The 25,625-nt window shown below is 40.1% G+C and overlaps 1 protein-coding gene across 1 annotated transcript in view; it reads left to right on the forward strand.

Annotated features, from left to right (window-relative positions):
• col14a1b (collagen, type XIV, alpha 1b) overlaps positions 1 to 25,625 on the forward strand; it is a 223,001-nt gene that overhangs the window by 149,315 nt on the left and 48,061 nt on the right. The window contains 5 exon segments of the mRNA XM_030741811.1: positions 18,509 to 18,648; positions 21,543 to 21,666; positions 23,934 to 24,077; positions 24,283 to 24,447; positions 24,629 to 24,667. Of these exon segments, the coding sequence (XP_030597671.1) occupies positions 18,509 to 18,648; positions 21,543 to 21,666; positions 23,934 to 24,077; positions 24,283 to 24,447; positions 24,629 to 24,667 (612 nt within the window).

Here is a 25,625-nt window from a genome sequence, read left to right on the forward strand (position 1 = left end):
CGTCTGCATTCCCCTTCTTGCCCACTGGGCTGCAAAAAGATGCACTGTTGAAAATGCATATTGGCTATCTGTATAAATTGTCACAGTCTTATCCTTATAAAATAAGCAGGCTTCTATGAGAGCTATAAGTTCCGCTGCTTGGGCTGAAAGATGAGATGGTAGTTGTTCTGCCTTAATGATTTGTTTATCAGTTACTACTGCATACCCCGTTTCTGTAATACCTCTGTCATTTTTCCTGCTTGACCCATCTATATACACCACATCGCCTTCTGTTAATGGCGTATCTAACAAATCCTCCCTTGGTTTGCTATTTTGCTCTGTTATAGCTTTACAATCATGTGGTTCTCCATCTTCTGGAGTAGGAAGCAATGTAGCAGGATTCAAGGAAGTACAGCGCTCAATTGTAATATGCGGCTGAGATAGTAGCAGAGCAATACAGCTTAAATGTCTCGCTGGTGAAAGGAAAGTCATCTTACTTTGTAATAACAGAACTGAGACCGCGTGTGGTACTTTCAATGTCAGTGGATGAAACAAAACTAACTCACTCGAAGATTCCACTGACATTGCTGCTGCACATACCGCTTGCACACAAGGTGGGAGTGCTCTTGACACTGCATCTAAACGTTTAGAATAATAAGCAATGGGTCGCAGTTTGTCACCAAAGGGTTGCAACAAGGCTGAAGTCATAAAACCATTTTTACAATCTACAGTTTGAACAAACTGTTTAGAATAATCTGGTAAGGGCAGAATTATTTCTGTAGTTAAAGCTTGCTTAACGTCAGTAAATGCCTGTTCAGCTTCTAGAGTCCATTTTACATTTTCAGACATTGCCATGGGCACATCATGTATAACTGATAACAATGGTTGTGTCATTTGTGCGTAGTTTGGAACCCAGGCTCTACAGTAATTGCATAAGCCTAAAAATGCCAACATCTGTTTCTTTGTCTGTGGTTTGGGTGCCTGCATGATGGCTGTTTTCCGAGACTCCAGAAGCTTTCGCCCTTGCTGTGAAAGAATGTGTCCCAAATACCTTACTTCCCTTTGCACCCACTGCAGTTTCTCCAAACTGACTTTGTTTCCTGTTTTTGCCAGGTGTTGTAACACTTCTAATGACTGCGTTCTACAATGCTCCTCTGTGTCTGATGCTATGAGAATGTCATCCACATAAGTCAATACTTGGGAATTTTTTGCTATTGACAGCTGCGACATGCAATTTGCAATAGCTTGTGAAAAAATTGTGGGGCTATCCGTGAACCCTTGAGCCATACGCGTGTAACAGAATTTTTTTCCCTTGTAGGTAAAGGCAAACCAGTCCTGTGAATCCTCATGTAAAGGAATCGAGAAAAAAGCATTACTGAGATCCACAACCGTAAACCATTTTTTGTCAGGGGTCAACTGATTTAGCAGTGTATGTGGGTCTGGAACACAGGGTGCTCTAGTTTGTACAGCTTGATTCACAGCTCTTAAATCCTGCACTAGACGCCATTTATCTGTACCTTGTTTCCTTACTGGGAATATAGGGGTATTACAACGAGCATCAGGTTTTTCAATCAGTATGCCTGCCTTCAGCATCTCCATGATTACTGGCTCTATCCCTGCCTGTGCGTCTTGTTTAAGTGGATATTGACGTACATAAGGTCTGTAATCAGATTTTGGTTTAATAATTACTGGGTCAGCGGTACTTAATAATCCTACGTCTGCTGCTCCCTTTGACCACAAACTATCAGGAAGTATTTGTAATTCTGGGAAATTTTCTATGTTTACCATAGATCAGGCTGATGTAGAGCTATTTGTGTGTTCATGGACTTTAGTCATGACTGTCCACTGCAGTTCGATTTTCTGTACCTGGCCATCAGAGGATTCCCACCAACCTTGACCCATGTCCCTCCAGTCTGTAAGTTTTCCAGCATCGCACAGAAGCTGGCCCACATCTTCCCATTTAGCTGTAGGAGGTTTTGACAGCGACACATGAGGTACTGATAAAAATGGATTAAAGGAATACAGACCTTGGGCTTCAGGAGTCAAAGTTACAATGACACCACTATACTCTCGTTTTAACACATAGAGAGTATGCAAGTTCAGTTTTTGAGTCTGCAGCTTCCTAACCTTTTCTGCATAGGTTTGGTCTGGGCCTGGAGTCTGCTTGTACCTGAGAGTGCAGTGCATAGTTTCGGGAGGCTGCAAATCACTCCCTGATTTTAGGTAAGAAGCTATTAGATTTAATAGCTGTCTACCCGTTTGAGCAAGATCTGATTTTGGAAAATCCAGGCTCCAGTAGTAATAAGTCTGAGGTAGTTCTTCTACTTCATGAACCTGATTTACCACTGTAGCCTGCATTCCCATTGGAGTGGGAACTATAGCAATTCCCAGAGCTTGAAGCATGTCTCGCCCTAGCAAATTCACTGGACACTCTGAACTTAACACCACAGGGCCCTGACTGTAAATTCCTGTGTCTGGGTCACTAATTATCACTGGAGCTGAAAGGGGTAAGGCACTTAATTGCCCATTAGCTGATTTTACAAAAACTCTCTTCTTAGATTCTTTTAATTTTGGGATGTGTTCCTTCACCACTGTTCTATCTGCACCTGAGTCACACAGGAATTCAGTTGTTTTGCCATTTACCAAGAGAGTTATTAAAGGTTTCTGACCTGGTGTGGAGATTACAGCTAATATTAGCTTCAGATCAACACTGGTAACCTCAATGTCATCTGAAACTTCACCTAGTCATGTAGAGCTGTTGTAAACTGGATTGTATGGAGGATCCCTAAACCTCCTGTCCCTGCAGTCTCTGGATATGTGTCCCTGTTTTCCACACAGCCAACAGCCGTCTCCCCTGGGGACAGGTCTGTTATACTGACCACGGCCTCTTCCCCGGCCTCTGCCTCTACCTCCTGATTTAAATTCTACTCTTTGAGGCCTTTGATCTCCCACCAAAAACACTTGAGTTGCAGAGCCATCCGTTTGGCTGTCATGATTATAAAAAACTTGCACTGGTTTCTTATCCTTTTTTGATTTTATCACCTCCTCTGCATGATGAGCCCAATTCATAGTGTCCATGAGGTTTCCTGTGGCATGATTTACATTATGTTTGCGTATGAAATCAGAATATTTTGGGTGGAAACCAGACATCAATGCTTGTTTTAGTTGTCTTTGATAAGGACCATTTGGGTCTTGGTCCTCTGGTATGCCACTGTGTGCTTTAAACACTTCCTCTAATCTTTCCCTGAATTCAAAAACACCCTCTCCGTCTTTCTGTTTGCAGTGATAGATTTTATCATAATTTGGGGGTGGAATCAGTGTGTTTCTAGTCCGCAACACTACTCCCTGAATTCCCTGCCGTAGAGCAACTGAATCATGAGGCAGTGTTACTCCTCCCGCATCTTTCCCAGTGAAATCTCCTCTCACTCTTCCCCAATCGTGCTTAAAATGGTTTCTGTATTCAGAAACCATTTCATCACCATTCAAATTAAACGAGGCTTGTAATCCTACAACCTCTGTTGCCCACAAGTTTACATTAGTTTTATGAGATGTCAGACCTTTAACTGCCTCTAACATTTCTACATTTGTCCACGGCCTAAAAACTAAGATTGTTTGTGCATTATCGTTACCAACACCCCTATGTGGATTAGCTACTTCCACCATAGGAAATGTGTTTACTGCCGGCCGTAAAGAGTCTGAATGTCTCACAGAACAATCACAACTCTCAGCCCCCGAGCAATGTTTCACACCATATTTACACAGGAGGGGCTCTAAATCTGGATAACCTCCTTGTACCAGGGCAACCACATTCCCTGTTTGTTTGTTCTTATCATGACTTCTAAGGACCATCCTTCCTGCCGTTAAATTTAATTGCTGCACTAAATCCCCCTCCTCCTCAACCTGTAAATTACCATCTGCCCTCTGTAACTGCGGGGGAGATGCTTGGGCTGAAAGAGGTGGCTGAGCTGGGGGAGGTGGTTGAGGTGGGGGTTGCACCCTACAAGGCCTAACTGTCTCATCCTCTGGCCTTAACAATGCAGCATGCACATTACAGGAGGTTTGTTTTCCCTTCTTTTGTTCTCTGCCCGTGGCCCTTTTCTGTGCTTGTTCCAACCACGTTTTTGCTACCATTAACTGTCTTTCTTTTTCAACTTTACACTTCCCTTCTTGTGTTGCCACACTGATTTTTAAATTTCTTACCAAATCTTCACATCCCCTTAACTCTAACTTTCCACTAAAACCATACTTTTTCTTCCATTTATTGCAGAACGTTGTGCTGCCCGGAGAGTATCTCTCCATATATTTTAAATCCCCCTCTAGGGCAGGCTTACTCAGTTTACTGTTCATAATCCCCATTTTACTTCCCGTGCTTTTGTCCCGATCGGACCACGTGTCCTTCTGGGACCTAATAACAAATCCGCCCGTCACTGTGTACTTCAACAGGCCGTAAAGTTCGTTGGCACCCGTAGGGTATCCCTTCACGCTGCTGCTTCCACGTCAAAAGGCGGCGTTCAAGCTCTCATTCACTCACATTCACACACACATACGCGTATTTTCGGCGCCTATTTTAAATCTCTAAAATCCGAATTTGGGAAACCTCTCTTCCTGGCGAGAGTTGCCTATTTACTTTCTTTTTATTACCAAAAGTAAACCCCACAGTACCGTCTTCTCAGCGTGTGCAGCCTGCCATTCCCAATGCAGCGTAACCACTGAGGATAACCAATTTTCTCCAGCCCGAAGCAGACCTATACCTCACTGGTCCAGAAATCTGGACCAAGGTTCAGAAGTATAGCGGTAACCACTGGAGTTCTTTTTTTACGTTCTTCCAACCTGAGCAGACCTGTGCGTTTCTGAACCGAAAACCACAGCGGTAACTATCGGATAAAACGGACTCCTTTCGGCGAGCCTACCTAATTTATAACGCGCGGCTTTCACATACCTGTTACAGTTGGTGTTACGTCCCCTCGGACTCCGGGAGAGCGATGAACGGCGCTGGAGGAGCGAAGCTAATCACCGGCCTGAAGACGAATTCACGGTTCAGGACTTCTCTTCAGGTCAACTGATGATCCTGGCTGTCAGACAGTCTTCGGTGTTCGTCTCCTCCAGCGTCAGTCAGCAACTGTCCCGCTCCGGCTCTCGAAGGACCAAAAAATGATAGGTTCAGATCATTTTAAAAACTCAGAGGACAAACACACAACTCTTTTGAACTTGCGCAAGGAGGAGAGATCCGTTCCTTGAACTCAGCTCTCAGCTGAGCGGAAGTTATCTGTCCTGGCGAACTGCTTCCTGCGCAGCGCTTTTATTCGGATTTTCACAATAAGATCACGTGGGTTACATCAAACACAGTTTACAGCATGTAATAAACAACATTCTTGGGTTTTTCCTTACCATATATGGTCGTAAGCATACTGTGACATGTGCGCATGTAACATGGCGTATACGAGACACGTATCCTATATGTGTTCTCTGCAGGCTGAGAGCAGCCTGCAGATAACTACAACTTCCTTTGTAAGAAATACCACCACGTGTTCCCATTTCAAACATAAAAACAACAGTATCATATGCACATAAAACAACTTATAGAAAATATACAAACAGAAGATATGATAATTTATAATAAACAGAATGGAATTTATACCATAACTCCAACAGCTCGTGTTAACACTTCATTAAAATTTGGCTTACATCCACCAATGTCTTCAATGTCTTCATGATTTATTGGTCAGAAACTGGCAAAAATAAACAAAAAAAACTCATAACTTAGAAATTATGATTCTTACAAGTGTGGTGTGTACTGTCAACACATAGAAAGTACCTTATAAAGATTTAAATTATCGGGTCATATTTGACCTTTGATCTCTCCGTCAAGGTCAATAGATTGATCTGAAGGTCAAAGTGATAATAATGCTATCAAGAGTTATTTAAAACTATGTTTCTTACTGCCATTGTTTGTGTTGACAGCATATAGACATATAGGCAATTCTATATGAATTATAGGGATTCTAAATATCACCTTACTTTAACCTCTTCAAGGTCAAATAATATCAAAGTTTCATAAAATGTGTCTTATCTTTAAAACTCTGCTTAAAACTCTGCCTTTGTTTGTATTTGCAGCTTTTAGGAAATGATACTGGTATATGGGGATTCTAAATACCACGTTATAGTTTACATCCAAATATCGTGTCACACTTGACCTCTGAGCTTGCTTTTACATTTAACATCTTCCTTTCTCTCAATTTGGTGAAAAGTTTGACATGGTTTTGTTATCCTGATTTCAGCATTTGGTCTTTTGCTTTTGCTTTGGGGGACAGTTTGGAGGTGTACACCTTGCCAGATCCACATTGGCTGAGATTTGCACTATGAGAATATTTTTCTCCATTAACTGCTGACATTACTGAAGTGCTTGCTTTCTTTAATTTGTGTTATAAATTGATAAATGGAAGAAAATGTATGGATAGAAAATCGTACATGAGCATTTTATGTGTGGCCATATATCAAAGTTAGATGTGGCCTATAACTCTGGAAAGTGAAGCCAATCTGAAAGAGGCTTGACGAGTCTTTTTGGGGGAACCTCATGGCATTTAGGCTGTGCCCACAGACGGCTGTTTTGGAGTTGGCTGTGCTTCAGACTCCTGCTACACTCACAGTAGTTTACATAATAAGTTCATGAGCCTTTTCCTTATCTGACAGCCATAGTTACTAGTTAGCTTTATAGTCTTATGATAATATTAAAATGTGAACAATGGCTTTGTTTTTTTTGAGATTTTCATTTGTTAAGGATTTTTTGCACCTCATGATATTTCTAGTTAAGTTGAATATATCTCTCTGTCTAATGCATTCATGGAGAGTGTTAAATGATGCACTGAATTTTCAAGTTAAGGCCAACTGGCACCCTTTTCATTCATTCTTGATTTATTTTTTGTGACTAACAGTGAATTGTTCTTCACTTCATGGGAGCGCCATCAAAATAATAGTGCTGGGTGAATGTGAATGAATGTCAAAGGTGTAATCAAGAATATTCTCTACAAGTCTAAATGATGACTGCAGTTAGCACAGAACTGCACATCCACAGGACACTAGAGCCATTAAAGAATTGTAAAGTACTATATAATCTGTAAGAGAGTTTCCGTGTGCAGCATAGCTTTGAACATTAGTAAGGGAAGTATAATTCTAGCTTGGAAAAGTCTTAATATCAGATGGGGCTGAAAGGTCAGTTTTCCTGATTAACTCAAAGTAGGTGGGAAAATCTGAGACTATCTCAGGTAAAAATCTGACCTGAGATAATCATAACTTAAATCTTATGTAAATTTCAGGAACACCACTGTTCCACTGGAAAACTTGCATTACAATGATATCATTATATTCAGAAATCAGACTTATCCCTTCCTGTGGTTTTTATATAACTAAAGTATGGAAAAAACACCTTATTGTGGTGGAGGGGTTTGTGTGTCCTTGTGATTCCAGGCTTGCCCCCTGGTAGGATCTGCAATGGCAAATTGGTCCTAGGTGAGGGGCCAGACAAAGAGTGATTCCAACAACCCCCATGGAAGCTAGATCAAGGGAACTGTTTACCCTGCCAGGGACAGGGTTACTGGGGCCCCACCCTTGATAAAGGCCTAGGGAGGGAGATCAAGGGAGAGCATCTGGTGGCTGGGCATTAGCCTGTGATGCCAAGCCCCAAGAGGAGACATGGCCCCTTCTCCTGAAGGCCCACCACCCACAGGAGGCGTCATAGTGCAGTGTGTGTCGGGCGGAGGCACTGTCGGGGGTTGAGTGATACCGGCTAGATATAATCAGGCTCACCTCAACGTGTGGCATGGGCTCTGGAACCAGTCTCCTGGAGAAGGACTGGACGCTATTCCAGTTTGGAGTTGCCTTTGGTGAGAGGTGGGTATTTTTGTGCTGACTGTACATTGGAGTTTTGACCGATGGACGAGTGGGTTGCTTCCCTGTGCCTTTTGGCTGGGAAATGGGTCCTGACTGTTGTATGTACTGGTGGTGAGTTAAATCAGGTGTTGGGGGAGGATGCTGGAAATACCTAGTGCACCTAAATGTATAGTGAGTGTGTGCTGGGAATGCCTGGCAGAGGCCCCAGTCTGCGAGATCTTCAACTCCCACCTCTAGCAGAACTTTGACAGCAGCGAGGCGTCCTAATGGACCATGTTCTGCACCTCCATTGTTGAGGCTGCTGCTCAAAGCTTCAGCTGCAAAGTGGTTGGTGCCTGTCATGGTGGCATATCCCTGAACCAGTTAGTGGTCACTGAAATTGAAGGGGGCCAACAAGTTGAAGAAAGACTCCTATCGGGCTTGATTGGCCTGTGGGAGATCTGGGGTGGTGCCACTGGATTGGCAGACCGGGTTTGTGGCCCCCATCTTTAAGACGGGGGACCAAAGGGTATGCTCCAACTATTGGGCGATCACACTCCTCAGCCTCCCAAGTAAGGTCTATGCCAGGGTGCTGGAAAGGAGGGTCCATCCATTAGTCGAACCTCAGATTCAAGAGGAATGATGTGGTTTTCTTCTTGCTGGGGAACTCTGGACCAACTCTTTAAACACTCGAGGATGTTCAAGTGTGCGTGGGAGTTTGCCCATCCAGTCTATATGTGTTTTGTGGACTTGGGGAAAATATTCAACCATGTGGCTTAGGGTATCCTTTGGAGTTGGTGCGGGAGTATGCGGTGTCTGGTCCGTTGTTTCAGGCCACTCAGTCCCTGAACAACTGCAGTGAGAGCTCGGTCTGTATTAGCAGCAATAAGTCGAACTAGTTTCCTGTGGGTGTTGGACTTTGCCAGGGCTACCCTTTATCACCAATTCTGTTCATATTTTTTATGGAGAGAATTGCTAGGCATAGCCAAGTGGTGGAAGGCCTCAGAATCTCATCTCTTTTTTTTTGCAGATTATGTGGACCTGTTGGCTTCGTCAGGTGGTTCGCAGCCAAGTAGAGTGTGAAGTGGCTGGCATGAGAATTAGCACCTCTAAAGCTGAGGCCAAGCTCCTCAAATGGAGAAGTGTGGAGTACCCAATCAGGGACAAGTTGCTGCTCCAGGTGGAGGAGTTCAAGTATCATGGGTCTTGGTCACGAGTGATGGGAGAAGGGAGCGGGAGACTGACAGATGGATTGGGTCTATGTCTGCAGTTATGCATATGCTGCACCGGTCTGTCGTGGTGAAGAGGGAGTTGAGTGTGAAAGTGAAGCTCTTTATTTACTAGTCAATCTACGTCCCTACCCTCACCTATGGTCATGACCTTTAGGAAGTGACCAAAAAAACGAGATTGCAAATACAAGCGGCAGAAAGTAGCTTCCTTCCAAAGGTGGCTGGAAGGAAATAATATGATATATATATACAGAAATATTAACTAAATCTTCTGCTGCAACAGGCCAACACTTACAAATTAATACATAAATAAATAAACACTTCTGTACATTTTCCAAATTTTATCCTGGTACAGATAAAATTCCATTTTGTCCACTTATAAGATTCTATAAATCAAAATATAAAATGCTCCTTATTAAAGAGAAAAATTATGATCTGCTCAGACTAAACAGAAAGCAAAATTGCAGCACAATTTGCAAAGTCTAAAGCTGTGTTCATATAATGAATTCAACTTGGTGACAAAGTTGCCTCACACTCTCAGCTGAGTCTTCTCTAGACTTCTGATTCTCCTGACATCACAGACAATCAGAAATGGAAGAAAAGCTAATGGATGCTTATTTGTAGACCAAAGCGAAATGGTTCAACTTCACTTTTGAATGCAGTTTTATCAGTTCAGTTCAGAACTTTTATACAGATAGAGAACAAAAAGAAGAGGGAATGGAGAAAATTAAGCAAAACTGTGGAATACTATTACTTTCTTAAAATATGATATGATAATTCCAGCTACTAGCTGTACTTTTGAAAAAAGTAGGACAGCACATATTTGGAATATATAGGCTGTAGCTTAACTTGTCAGAAATACTAACATATGCACATGCAGGTCTGACAGGAGAATTTAAGCTTCATATATATTGTGAACAAATAGGAACAATGATTTTCAGTTCCAATAATCACTCACAAAGTAACATATAACACACTGGATATGTACAGAGAAATATTCAACACAAGATAAAAAGATGTTTTAAACTGAAGGTCTTCAGTCTAATGTAGTGAGTGCTGGATCTGTTACACTTCAGCAAACATGTCATTTATATTCTTCTCATGTCTGTCACCACAGAATCAGCAGTTTACTGATGTTACCTCTCTGTCTTTGAAAAATGTTTGAGTTTAGCATTTCAGTCATCCATTTTGAGAACTGTTTTTAATAAAGTGTAAATTAGAAGTTTTTTAATGAAGGTGAAGCTGCCGGGTAGACAGAGAGACAAAGACAACAGTCTCATTGGGCATTAAGTCTAAAATTTTAATTTCATCATTTTTTTTTAAACCTTCATAAAAAAACAACAAACAAAATCTTTCTTCCAAACTGGGTTTGAGTTCAGTACTACAGTAAACACTATCAAACAAACTTTTCCCCACTTTTGTTCACAGCAAAACAGTTTTTCATAAAGCTACAAAAAATACAAGGTGTAAAGGTTCATGTAAACCCTATCACTTATGATTTCAGAACAAACTAAAACTTTCAGTGTGACAGCAGAACAGAAAAGGCATTTTCCCATTAGAAACTACTGACAAATACCCATCTAAAGTGGACTTATTCTGTCTTTTATAGTCTTCCAATGGTGGATGCTCAAATTAAACAAGGCCAAGGTTTGAAATAAGCATATATACAACTAATCCCTGTGAACCAAAAACTTATCTTCACACTGCTCTAAATTCTCTGATTAGGGCAATGTCTTCTTGTCTTTCCTCTATAATGATGTCATAAAAGAGGGATATCCCTAATGTGGTCATCTCAGGTGCATTGATCTGGCTGTGAACACAAATGCCCCACCCACCTGTTCACCTATTCAAACCTTCTGCTTGTGAAAGGCAGCCAATCAGAAGAGAGGTGACTTAAAGGGTGTCTTTAAAGGGAGATAAACTAAAACTGCTTATTTCAGACAGATGATGAAGTCCAACATAAGTTCAGCATCATTCCTGGATTTAAATTCCAAAAAACTGAAATTAAAAAAAAAAAAAAACTGTCCGTTGTGGAACATGATTATGGACGTCTGCATCCAAAAAGACCTGTGGAAAGACTGAACCTTTATGTCTTCATTAGTTTTCAAAAGAGAAATGTGATTCCTGACCTGAATAAACCTGAGATTAATTACACCTGCTCTGAAAAATTGATCCCAATAGACCCAAAACACAATGAGAGAACACAAACATCAACAGCAGCATGAGCTCCCTGTTTTGTTTGTTTGTTTGTTTGTTTGTTTGTTTGTTTTTCAGTCCATTAACAAGCACTCTTCATTGGACAGAGTGGGAATGTAATAAGAATGCACCAACATATAGTCAATATGCTTTGAAGACAAATTTATGGAACAAAAAACAAAGACGGATTAAACAGTGCATACACTGTGCTGTTTGCATGCACGGTGCATGCACAAATTTATACACAAACCAAGACCTGTGGTGATTAAAAAAAACACACACACTTACAATAATAAATAAACAAACACAAGAATATTTCCATGTATTGCACATGTTGGTATCAGAAGTGTAACACAATAATGTATTAATGCATTTTCTGCAAAAATGTTATCTGTGGGAATTCAGTGATTTCAGAGAAATTATCAGAGTAAGGAAGGACTCAAAAAATTCTGACTGAGATCTAAGGGAGAATTGTGTATCATTGTCCCACCTCTGTCCTCAGGAGGGGAGTGGATGTTTCCATGTCATTGGTTTGAAAGTTTGAGTTCCTCTTGCGATCCAATTTAGCAGATATGCTGCAGGAGGCAGCTGTGATCTCTGTTGATGATTCAGTGCAAAACAGATCTGCCTTTGTGGCTCCAGTTAGGACTGCAAGAGTTCAATTTCTGAGATCAATTTAGGAAAGACTTTCAAGTCTCACGTGTCCTAACACATTAAGAATGTCCCAAAAAATGGGATAAATAATGTAACTGTCATCTCAAACTTTTAATAGATAAATGTTAAACCTCCAATAATATTATGAATGAATAGTTAGGTTAGTAAGATATCATGTATAGTACCAGTCAAATGTTTGGCTTTCATCTGAATGGGTGAGTGTGTCCAAACTTTTGACTGCTGGCCAGCTGGGGCTTTTCTGTGTGGAGTTTGCTTGTTCTCCTGAGCCTGCCTGGGCTCTGTCCTAGTATTCTGTCTTCCTCTAACATTCAAAAGACTTGCTTGTTAGCTTCCATGGTGGTTCTAAGTTGCCCATAGGTGTGAATGTGAGTGTGAATGGTTGTCTGTTTCTGTGACCCTAAACTATCAATAAATGGAATGGATTCTTTTGACTTTTTTCTACATTTTTCATTCAGTCTTCACCAAATTTGATGAATTGTCATTGGATGACTTATAATATTTGAAATGTCATGTTTAATTTTTTTCAGCAACTGAGTGGAAACAATAAAGCACACACTTTTGTGGGTGGAGTCAATTAAATTCAAACTGCTGTAGCTCTGTTCACAAGGGGGCACTATATTGAAAAGCAAGAAAGCTGCTTAATTGAAATCACACCCTAAAAGCTAGAAACACGATTCCACCTTTAAAGCTTGCTCACGTTTGACAAAATCATATTAGTGTGTCAAAAAATTTAATCATAGCATCACTGTGTTGATTTATAGAACTACAATTCTAAAACTTTAACCTTGTTAGCGTTCCCTGCTTTCAGCTGGCAATCACCCTACAACTTTGATACCAGTATACCAGACTGGAATTACAAAGAACGGGAACAATTCTATTAGTCAAGTTATATCACATCTGAGTCAAATAGGAATTTAATTTCAACAGTGTCACAGAATTTTATTCTCTTTCTCCCAAATGTATATACATCTATATTCACACTGAATAAAGTCTGTTTTATCCTACCTGTGATTTTAATTCTTAAATGTTTGCAGTAAACAAAGAGTAGATGAGAGAACTGAAGCTGTCTGCAGATCAATGTGGCATCAGCTGATCCTTAAATGGAGCTTTATTAGAGGAGAGACAAAACTGATTGCTGCTTTTCGACAGTCATTCCAGAGCCATCTTTGTGTTTTGCATTTAATGAGTTGAACACAGTTTCAATCGTTTACAAGTCTAAACCTCTTTGAGTGTAATTAATCAAAGACTTGCTTCACTCAGAAGTTGTTTTTTATTCATCTATTTTCAAAATGAAGTTATAAGTTTATTTGTACAGCAATAAAAAGAAAGAGTCACCAGGCTAGACCCCCCCATGCTTCTCAAAGCCTACTTCAGAATATGAAGGATACATAACTGAAGCCATACAGCTCATACATCACCCAGATTAACAAGGTACGCGTCAGGTGTTGACAAACCAGGGCATGCTGATGATAAGTGGGCTACTGAAAGGATACAGATGGATACAGCATAAATGGACACGAGATGAGAAATGGGAATAACTGGAATGCTACTACATATGAAATCCTAGTGAAAGGGGTTACATAAAGAGGATGCGGGACCTATGGATTCTTCAAAACCCAACATCCAGACTGACATTGAAACATCTCATAGCTCACTATTCCAACATTCGCAAGAAACAACTACTATCACAACTAGAGATTGACAAGGTACAACACAAATGGTGGCTGTAGCTCAGTAGGTAGAGCAGGTCACCTACTGATCGGAAGGTCAGTGGTTCAATTCCTGGCTACTGCTGGCTGCATACCAATGTATCCTTCGGCAAGATACTTAACCCCAAGTTGCTCTCCGACCGTTCTGTCGGAGTATGAATGTGAGTGAATGTTACATAATTAAAGCACTTAGCTTAATTAATTAATCATGGAAGTGCTTGTATGAATGGGTGTGCATGGGTAAATGTAAAAACTTGTTGTGTAAGCGCTTTGAGTGCTCATATCTGAGTAGAAAAGCGCTATATAAGAACTAGTCCATTTACAAATGATACAGCAAGGTGGAGCCAGGTTGACAGGTCATATCATCCCAACACTCTGAGATTTTGTACCAAACCCCAATAATAACAACTAGTATGCTGAATACCAGATGGTTGATGTTGATGGTAGCAGTGATCCTTGAGATGCTTGGCTATAAGATGAACAGCCACAAGTGAGTACACCCCTCACATGTCTGCATATATTTAAGTACCGTATTTTTCGGACTATACGTCGCTCCGGAGTATAGGTCGCACCAGCCAAAAAATGCATAATAAAGAAGAAAAAAACATATATAGGTCGCACTGGACTATAAGTCGCACTTTTTTTGGGGGGGGGGTTGATAGAATCCAAGACCCAGAGCAGAAATTCCATCTTGAACGGCAATTTAAAATAATAATGGATTAAAGAACAGGACGAACACGGTTACGCCTACGTTATGCTAACGTAGCACATTCAGCTACATGACGCACAACGAACACGTGTTCGGTATGTTAACGTAACATTAAGTTATTCAGATAACCATAGCATAAAGAACATACTAACAAGTTAACCAAACCATCAATCCATTGAATTCTTCATCCTCGGTGTCACTTCTAAACAATTCCGTACACTCCGTAGACAAAGCGCCGCTTCCTCTTCTGTGTCGCGTTAGTCAGACTCGTCGTCAGCTGCAGTTCCAATTATTCCAGCCTTTCTGAATCCCAACAGGATGGTTTGTCACTGAAGCCCATGTTTTCTTGATCCATCCAATGACTTCCAGGAAAGTTGGGTGGCGCATTCTCCCAGTTGCCGTTAAGCTGTGCTCTCCATCCATCATCCACTGCGCCCACAGGTTACGCAAGACTGCCTTAAAGCTGCAGTTCACGGAGATGTCAAGTGGCTGGAGTATTTTGGTTCATGTGTTATAAATGTCACATATACGTCGCTCCGGAGTATAGGTCGCACCCCCAGCCAAACTATGAAAAAAAGTGCGACTTATACTCCGGAAAATACGGTATATCTTTTCATGGGACAACACTGACAAAATGACACTTTGACACAATGAAACATAGTCTGTGTGCAGCTTATATAACAGTCTTCATGTAGAGCAACAATTCGTCTTTTAAGATCCTCAGAGAGTTCTTTGCCATGAGGTGCCATGTTGGAACTTCCAGTGACCAGTATGAGAGAGTGTGAGAGCTGTACTACAAAATTGAACACACCTGCTCCCTATGCACACCTGAGACCTAGTAACACACATGACATTTTGGAGGGGAAATGACAAGCACTGCTCAATTTGGACATTTACGGGTGTAGTCTCTTAGGGGTGTCCTCACTTTTGTTGTCGCTGGTTTAGACATGAATGGCTGTATATTGAGTTATTTTGAGGGAAGAATAAATTTACACTGTTATATAAGCTGCACACAGACTACTTTTCATTGTGTCAAAGTGTCATTTTGTCAGTGTTGTCCCATGAAAAGATATATTTAAATATCTGCAGAAATGTGAGGGGTGTACTCACTTTTGTGATACACTGTAACAGCAGGGTGCAAGATGCTAGCACGGAGGGCATACATGGAATGCCATAACCAAGTGGCTGCCATAGTATACAGAAACATCTGTGGACCTGGAAGTCCCGAGGTCAAAATGGGATACGCCCCCAGGGGTGGGCGAGAATGACTTAGCTAAGATCCTGTGGGACTTCCAGATACAGACAGACAAACTTGTGATGGCTGACCAACCAGACATCGTAGTGATAGCTGTAGTGATAGACGTTGCAATGCCAAGTGATGGCAGCATTAAGAAGAAAGAACATGAGAAGCTCAATAAATACTAAGGGCTCAGAGAAGAGTTAGAGAGGATGTGGAAGGTGAAGGTAACAGTGGTCCTCATGGTAATTGGAACACTTGGGGCAGTGACCCCCAAAGTGGGAGAATGGCTCCAGCAGATTCCAAGAATGACATCTGAGATCTCTGTCCAGAAGAGTGAAGTCCTGGAAACAACTAAGATACTGTGCAGGACCGCCAAGCTCCCGGGCCACTGGTAGAGGACCTGCGCTTGGAAGACAAAGACTGATTTTTTTTTTCTTTCAGTTTTCTGCCTGTGCATGCTGCACCACTGAGGTACCTGTCAGATTTTTTTTTCTCTGCGGCCCTTAAAAAAAAAAAAAATTAAACATTTTAACAAAGGAAGACAAAGACTGGCCAAAGGGCGAGTGGGGAATTTTTTTTAAATTTATTTTCAGGTTGAATTATCCTTCAGCAATGCAAGTAAAGGAAAGTCAGTCAAAAATTATAACAATATTAATAATTGTTCCAATAAAGCCCCATAATAGGCAGTTTTAAATTTGGAATCTGAATAATCTGCCAGTACACTAAAATCATAGAGCCTTTTAACATCAGCCTAACAATGAAACCATTTATTAAGGGCTTTATCAACCAGCCTGTTGCCAGACAGTGAAAAACATCACATTTTATCTCTGTGTTAAAAGCATAGATGTTATTAAGCCCAGTCAACGAAGAGGTCAGGGAAAAGAGAGATCCACGATAGATTTTTCCTGTTTTAAAAGTTTATATACAAAGGACTGAAGACTTTTTTCTTCAACTTTAATGTAGTTACTGTTGTTACTAAATATCTTAAGTTTGTTCTTTTATAACGATTTGTATATTTTATGCGCATAGGTGGTGGAAATATCACAAATATCACAAATGATTATCTGGTTTAAATGATGATAAATAGTCAATCCAAGGTTCCCAAAATTTACAAACTTGTCCTCTTCCTATCTTAAAGTAAACGTCAGCTTCTCCATCACATCAGTGTCATGAATATGAATTACATTAGTCCGCCCCTCAACTGAAAAACACGTCACCCTTTATTTATTTATTTTTTTGTAGTAGCTTTCTTACTTGCTATCAATAACATTCATTTTTGAAGACTTTCAATATGTCAAGTCTCAAACCTAAATAAAAAAATCAGTTGTTATATTGATTATCTTTATTTTTCACTATTTTTATAATGTTTTTCCTATTTTTCCCATATTTACAAAGTTTTTTTTTAAGTTCTCCCATTATAGAAGTCACTGTATTTTACCAGATCAAATTCCTTCCATTTTTTAAAAAAATGTACAGTTTGTTTGTTTGTTTGTTTTTTTCGGAAATAAAGTTTGAATGATAAACAATTCATTGTATTAATCAAAAGGCTTGTTGGTGTTGTTGTTTCAGACCAGGGTTATAATAGTTTGGGATTTTACATTATAATTTAGTTTTATTTCATTTTAACTTTTTTTTCTCTAATTCAGTTAGCTTTCATTACTTTTTAGAGTGGTTTTGCTCAGTTTTATTAGTTTTTAGTTTTTATTGGACTGCCCAGCACTTGATGCAGGTACAGCTTCAGTGCAATGGACAAACATTAGCTTGCATTCAGTGTACATTAGAAACATTAGAAACAAGAACAAACTGAACTCTGAGCATTTGAAGGAATCAAAGCTCAAATACAGCTTTTCAAGATTGTGTGTTTGTATTTGTGTGTGTCACACAGTAGTGTGAATATGCCAGTCTCAATAAACCCATTTACCAGTGCACCCTCCCACTCGCAGCGTTCCTGTGTAGCCAGCAGTTATTTTTTTCCCTGAAAATGGTCCATTATGGCTGTCACTGTCCTACACGGCCGTGATGCTAGTTCTCTGTTGGAGCTACTCAGAGAGTTAACTTGGTTAGATACTCACTAATTACACTTCTGTGCTGGGTCTTTGCAGTTGCATTAATTATCTTGTGGTCATGTGCTGGTGTTTTATCTGCGGTCCTGGCCAACAGAAGCAAAAATGCTTGGACTTTTTTCCCTCCTGGGTCCTCGCTCTTTGTAGTCATTTTTTTTTTTTCTGCTGCAGACGTAATATTCCCTAAAACTGCGAAAGCAGAAAAAGTGATTTCACATCAATTGACGAGACTTTTAAATAAACTGACAAACATGGGCATTTTATCTATCATTTCAGTTTGTTTTTTTTTCATTTCATTTTTCCATTTAATTATTATTTCTGTTTATTTAAGTTAACAAAAATGTTTTCTCCATTTCAGCTTTGTTTTTGTTAACTGTAATAACCTTGTTTCAGTCAACATGAAACCATGAATTAGTGTTGCTTAGGTTTTTAGTCTTGACACTGTCACTGTTAGAGCTTATAGTGAAATATCACTTGATAGGTGACATTCTCTGTCCTTCCATTGTGCTGTGAAGGATGGATTACACAAACTAAAACTGAGGTGTTGCTTTTAAATAGTTGTGGCTATTTGGCCGGGATAGACCACCCCCTTCTTTGGCCAGATGTAAGGTCTTGTGCCTAATTCTAGGGTTCTTTCCCTGCCAAATAAATCTAGAAATTACATTATCTAGTTATACCTAGCCCATCCTTATAGGTGGCTCATTTTTGCATTTGTATATTGTTGCATGCTTTTTCACCTCTAAGTCCATCCCATTTACAGAATTATCTGTGATGTCAGTCATATGTTAGTCAATCACTGCATTTCTGTAAGTTTCGACATCTTCCTCTTTCTCCTTGTTCAGTCTGTAAAGCAGCTAAAGCCGACTTGGTCTTCCTGGTTGATGGTTCCTGGAGTATTGGTGATGAAAACTTCTTGAAGATCATCCGTTTCCTGTATAGCACCAGTGGAGCTCTGGACCGGATCGGGCCAGATGGCACACAGGTACCACAAAGGGGGTCATATTTAACATTCTTGAAACACTCAAATTTAAGTAGCTCGTGAAAGCTTTGGCATCTGTTGTTCTGAACTCTGTTTCTGGTAGCTCTCCAACTCCACAGTTTGATTGGCAGGTTATTGACAGACAAGCACAGTGCAAAAATACCACAAAAACTGAGCAATGAAACGTACTGACTTGACTTGTCTTATGGAAGCATGGCAACATCTGCACTTTGCCTGAGGCAGAGTAGGCTCCTCGTCTTTATCGTGGATGGTGGAGGCATGCCTTTGGCAGGAGAGAAGAAGTAATGAAAGAGATCATCAGTGGCAATCAGCTGAGTACTGTAGTGGTGTGTCAGGATTGATTATGATTTGATCCATCTACAACCCACTGCACATACCACACCTCACACAAAACCTTATGTATTGTTGTTTCACATGAATAAAGGCATTGTTATTATTAAAACATTTATTAAACAAATTTAAATTTAAGTTTGAAGATGTTGCCACAATTCTCATCATTTGTTACTACTTTTGTTTTGTTGTGATCCAGATGGTTGTTTTAGCTGGCTTGAGGTCAGATGATTGTAGATATGTTGGAGATCTCTCTGCTTCTTGGTCACAGAGACTTTAAAGAATCTTGCTGTGTGTTTTGTCCTCTTCATAGTGCAACAATTATCCCACTAAGCTCAAAGCAGTTGGAGAGTGGATGCGTTTTTTTTCCTGTTTGTTGAATTCTGAATAAACAGCAGTTACACCAGCAAAGCCTCCCCCTCTCCATCATAGCTCCTCCTCCACCCTGCACAGTGTTACCACACATGTGGATATTATCCTCTCATCTTCTCCATCTCAGAAAGACACCACAGCTGCAATCATGATTTTCACATTTGGACCAAAATCCAGATTTTCACTGGTCTAATGCTTCTCTGGTCTTCTTTTTTCTTGAACTTCCTAAGAAGTGATTATTTGTAGCTGTTCTACCACAAAGGCCTGATTCATACACTCTCTAATAGTCTCTAATGATAATCTCTAATAGTTAATGTTGAGATGTGTCTTCTTCTTAAATTCTGTAAAAGCACCAATTTATGCTCTAAGCTACTGCTAATCTGTTACATGGTGAGCTCTAAAGGTGGTAACTCTTAGGATCCTGAGATTTACATTAGCTTCAGTGCTGTCATCTGTAACACCATCTGGCCTCTTGCAGCGCTGATATGCAGGAGATGCCAGAAAAATGAACTTTCTAGGACAAAGTAGTGAAAGAGCACAAACTATGTTATGCTAATGGCAACTCAGTCTTGGTTTTCCCAGTTGGATGAGCTCTCTTTTCACTTCTTTGTTTAGATTCTTGCTCTACCATAGCAGCGTGTTGCACCAAGCTCCCACTAAGCTGCTCTCATTTAGATATTTTCTTATTATTTTCAAAAAAAAAAAAGAAGAATCCTGTGTGGTCTCCCAGGTGGCCACAACCCAGTTCACTGATGAAACAACTCATTTTCCTGCCCCGTATTAGGGAGCTTTTCACAGCTGTCGGTGTGTCCTTAGTTTATTTGTGCTTTTATCAGTGTTCCTCTTTCCTCCCCCGGTGATGAAGCTCCATTCAGTCACAATGCCATGAAGTTTAAGCTTAGTTTGTCCGCCCTGCCATACAAGTGTTTTTAAGGCTTATACATACGTGGCTAAATAAACAAAGCATTCCAGGTGAAAAAAGACTAAGAGAAGGTACAATCAGAATTTAAGCACTATTTTATTAATCTGTTTAAATTAAAAAATGCCACTGTTGAATAAAAACCCAGTCACTGATCAAAGCAAAAATATAACTGAAGAAATCACTGAAGAAACACTGCCAAACTGGTCCACTGGTACTGGCCAGTTCCTTGCTGAGTGCTCTAGCCAACTCATTGATTCCACAGGAAGAAGGAAAGTACTTACGGCAGGGTAGAGTCAGCAACACCACACAGCCAACCACAGCAGGCCTTCCAGGGCTGTGGAAGTGCTGCACACAGCTGAAGGCAGGGACAAAACAAAGCTGAAGCAAACAAAAAAATGAATTCTTACCATATACCTGTTTACAATTGTGGGGGATATGTACCTAATTATAAATGAGTTTTCCACCTTCTTTTAAAGTAACCTTGCAGTTATTGCATCTAACAGCTTCTGACTGTTAGCCCATAGTATTCTTTAAAGACTATGGGCTAACAGTCAGAAGCTGTTTTATTACCAATCATGTTGACATTTGGTTTCTAGTAGAAGGTGGAGGCTCTGATTGGACTGGGAACCCTCTTGTAGATTATATCTATCAGTTTTATGTGCATCAACATTATCCTTCTCCCCTGTTGGAAGTTGTTATAATTGCTCTTTACCAACACACGTTGTGATGCCTACATTCATCATCATTTTCAGTCTTTTTCTCTGTGTGCTACCCATAAGGATTCTCTGGAGTTATGGACTCCTGTTAAAGGGTTGTCATTTGACCCAAATTACAAAACCTCTCACTTACCATCTCACAGAATTTTGGGTAATGTTCATTTCAAAATCAAATTCAGGCGATGCAGAATGAGATGCTTGATGCTGCTAGATATTTTTTTCTGGCATGTGACTTTTCAGAGGTTGAAAAAGGTTCATTTTATTAAGTGAGATATGCTTTTCTGTGTGGTTGACAGTCTCTATTGTATTATGGTGCAGTGTGGCATCACATCAGCCTTTTATATGCAGTCTATAGTTTTCTCCCAGAGACAAGAGGTTAATCGTAATATCTTGTCTCTGGTTTTCTGCTGGTTGTCCACCCAACTCTCATACTCCACACATTTCAGTGACCTAATGTTGGAGCTTTCTCAGCTAAATTGTGGTTAACTGTGGTTTCTCTTTTGGTTGAAGAGTCTCTTTCCTGTGTTTTGTGGCAGGTGGCTATCGCTCAGTTCAGTGATGATGCGCGGACTGAGTTTAAGCTGAACTCATATAGTGACAAGGAGCGTCTGCTGGACGCCATCAACAAGATCTCCTACAAGGGAGGAAACACCAAGACAGGTGAGGACATGCACAACATGCAGGCTGCTGCTTTTCTGTGGCAGAACTGCGCATGAATCATTGCGTGGTGAATAGATTTATTACTGGAGTCTGGTAGAGTTTCAGGATGACAGATATCGGTGTGTGTGCTTGAAACCAGTGTACAAATGTTTGCAAGGTATATGACTGCAGCAGATAAAATCCATCTTTCCCCAGCAGAAATAATCTGAGAAAGGCACCTGGTCGAGACAAATCCACAGTCCATGTGTACACACTCAGCCACAGCTTCCTAATGACATTATCAATACTAGTGAGCAGAAGGCAACTGCAAACAGAAAATTAAATCTCTTTAAAAAAAAGTATGTTGTGTTCTTTGCTTTACGTCAACATAGGTGTGTGCAAGTCAAACATTTTCCTTTCATCGTATATAATCTTATACGTGGATAAGTGCATGGAAGGCTAGATTTCCTGCGTGTGTGTGTGTGTGTGTGTGTGTGTGTGTGTGTGTGTGTGTGCGCGTGCGCGTGCGCAGTGAGAGGTCTGTAGGGAAGCAGCGAGGTGTCGTCATTAATCGGTGTTTACAAAGCAGCGCAGGCGGTTTCGTCCTACAGGGATGAGACTGAAGAGAATAGATTTGTAACAGCTGCACTGCTGGGGAGGAATTCTCCCACTGCTAATGTCACACTGTAAAACACTAATCCTCAGTTTCTCTCAGGAAGCCACAGTTACTGGGCTCTCCAGATTGCAATTAACAATGTTTTTTTCTGCTGTTCCCAGAAGCCTAAAAAAATATCGTATCCATTCAGTGTTTTTTTTTTTCCTTTTTTTGAACAAACCACCATGCAGCAGTCATATCCAAAGAGGTTAAAATGGTTCTGTTGACAGTAAGTGTATCAGTTTTAAGTTGTTGTTCTGAATTAAAATATAGAAATAATAAATGTAGTTTAATAGATTAATAAATGACTTAAGTTATTATTTGAATTTTTAAAGTCACCTCAATTGATTTTTCCATTTTTGATTAAGTAATGAAAAAAGTACAGGAGCATGTATAAGTTAAAAAATAAAGCAGAAAAAGATCAGATGAAAATCAAAACATTCAGAATGGATAGTAATATATGGTAGTAAGTGTTGGTAGTAATGTGCAAAATCTGATCATAGTCCAAGAGTTAAAGTAAGTCGGGGTTGCCGGTGTCTTCTCATTTCCTGAACCCTACACACAGTGCCTCTGTAGTTCAGTAAGTGTAGCACTAGCCTTAGATGTGGAGCTGCTGTGGAAACACGGATTCTCCTCACACATTCACTGAAACTTGTGATGTGATTTCGCTGGTGGGACGCTCTGATGTAACACTCTCTGATGTTCATGTACATCAGCATGTCATGCATCAATAATCATGTTCTTTCATCACAGTTAATGCTACAATTTGGAATTAAGTCTTCATCCTGCAGGGATTAATAATTAGCATGAAATTTTAAATAAAGCTTTCTCGAAGGTTTTGGTCATTAAGCATCTTTGCTTTTATGTGTTTTAATACATAGTAGATGAGGACCCTCTGAGTTTTTCCTTTATTTCATAAAGCAAACAGTAGGTGCCAATAGGAGAATCATCCTTGGAAGGAAACCCAACAGCAGCAGTAGCACCAACAGTGACTTCATGTTCCCAAGCTGACTACAAAGGCTACTGCCACAAGGATTTCAGACACAGCAATTTAACATGGCACCAAATTAAAATCGTACCACCTCAGTGAAGTATCAGCATGTGGAGAGGCTTCAACTTCCAGCAAAAATTAAAGAGGATAAAGCTCTTTGATTCAATTTCATTTTTCAATTCACTTTGTCTCTGATGTAGACTAGTAACATTTTTAATTACATTCTAACACCCAGAGAAATGTTGTGTATTGCTGGTAGTAAAGCAGCATTTTGTTGTCTGATTTAACAGTCCATAGCATTTCTCTCAGAGTTTCTCTCAGAATAATCTCTGATACACCTGAGAATGCAGCTGAAATTGGATTAATTTTTGATTTCCCATCACTGCAAAGTCTGCTGTGACAGACTTGCAGCTTCGCTAATGACTTTTTTAACCAGAACAGATGGTGTGAAGTAAAATCAGCATAATAAAAAAGATCCTCTGGTAATAGACATGTTGTTTTAAATAACTCAGCTCTTCTGGTGCATATCTCTCTTCTGCTGCTGTTTCTCAAAAACCGAGAATACTAATTTACATATATAACTAATAAGAATTACAATATTCTAACAATTATTTAAAAAGATTCTTCTCTCTGCTCAATCAGGACGAGCCATCCAGCATGTGAAGAAAAGCATCTTCACAGAAGAGGCAGGAGCAAGGCGAGGAATCCCCAAGGTCCTCGTGGTGCTTACTGATGGTCGATCTCAGGACGACGTCAACAAAGTCTCCAAAGAAATGCAGATGGAAGGTCAAAATTGTTTTTATCCAAAGTTTTGGAGAAAGCCCACAACTGTGGTTTATGTTACATGCACATTAAGTAATACAGAAATGCAAAACTTTCACATGTTCTGCAGCCTTTAAAATGTGCAGTTAAGAGTCCTCATTCATATTCCTCCTCCAGTTATTCTACTGTTGAAGGCAAACTTTTTCCCCTCTCTCTGTTTCCATTAAAGGTTACATTGTGTTTGCAATTGGCTTTGCTGATGCCGACTACGGGGAGCTGGTGAGCATCGCCAGTAAACCCAGTGATAGGCATGTCTTCTTTGTGGATGACCTGGACGCCTTCAAGAAGATCGAAGAGAAGCTAATGACCTTTGTGTGCGAAGCTGCAACTGCCAGTGAGTCACTGCTTTGGTTTTAGAATAAAGTTAAATGTTATCCTTAAATAGATTACCTGCACTGGACACTACACTCAAAATTCATATAGTGTGTGATGTATTTTAATTGCATTAATGGAAGTGTTTGAATGTGTTGGTTTTCAAGGCTGTCGTAATTAGACACACTGTTTGTCTTTCACAGCTTGTCCGGCTGTACCAATGAGTGGCAGCACAATGCCAGGTAAAAGTCCAAGCATGCTTTAATGCAGCCAGTCTGTTGTGTCATTGTGTCATGCTTTGAATAATGAATATGTATAGAAAACAGCAAAATGACTCTTTGACACAATGAAACATAGTCTGTGTGCAGCTTCTATAACAGTCTTCATGGAGCGCAACAATTCGTCTTTTAAGGTCCTCAGAGAGTTCTTTGCCATGAGGTGCCATGTTGGAACTTTCAGTGACCAGTGTGAGAGAGTGTGAGAGCTGTACTACAAAACTGAACACACCTGCTCCCTATGCACACCTGAGACCTAGTAACACTAACGAGTCACATGACATTTTGGAGGGGAAATGACAAGCAGTGCTCAATTTGGACATGTATGGGTGTAGTCTCTTAGGGGTGTACTCACTTTTGTTGCCACTGGTTTAGACATGAATGGCTGTATATTGAGTTATTTTGAGGGAAGAATAAATTTACATTGTTATATAAGCTGCACACAGACTACTTTTCATTGTGTCAAAGTGTCATTTTGTCAGTGTTGTCCTATGAAAAGATATACTTAAATATCTGCAGAAATGGGAGGGGTGTACTCACTTTTGTGATACACTGTATGTCCTTCAGTGCACATATTAACCAAATATGTAGAACTGCTTTTGTGCAGTTGCACAATATCTCAAAAATTCCTGTCTCAGAGTGATGCTGAAAAGCTAATTCATGCATTTATTACTTCTAGGTTGTACTATTGTAATTTATTACTATCAGGCTGTCCTAAAAGCTCTCTGAAAAGCCTTCAGCTGATCCAAAATGCTGCAGCTAGAGTGTTGACAGGGACTAGAAAGAGAGAGCAGATTTCTCCCATATTGGCTTCTCTTCATTTGTTCTCTGTTAAAAGCACCTTGTGGCGACTGTTGTGCTTTGGTGCTATGTAAATAAAATTTAATTTAATTTAATTAACCAAAATGAAATAGTTATAACAGGT

This window comes from Archocentrus centrarchus, chromosome 11 (assembly GCF_007364275.1).
Source record: "Archocentrus centrarchus isolate MPI-CPG fArcCen1 chromosome 11, fArcCen1, whole genome shotgun sequence".
NCBI classification, from domain to species: domain Eukaryota; kingdom Metazoa; phylum Chordata; class Actinopteri; order Cichliformes; family Cichlidae; genus Archocentrus; species Archocentrus centrarchus.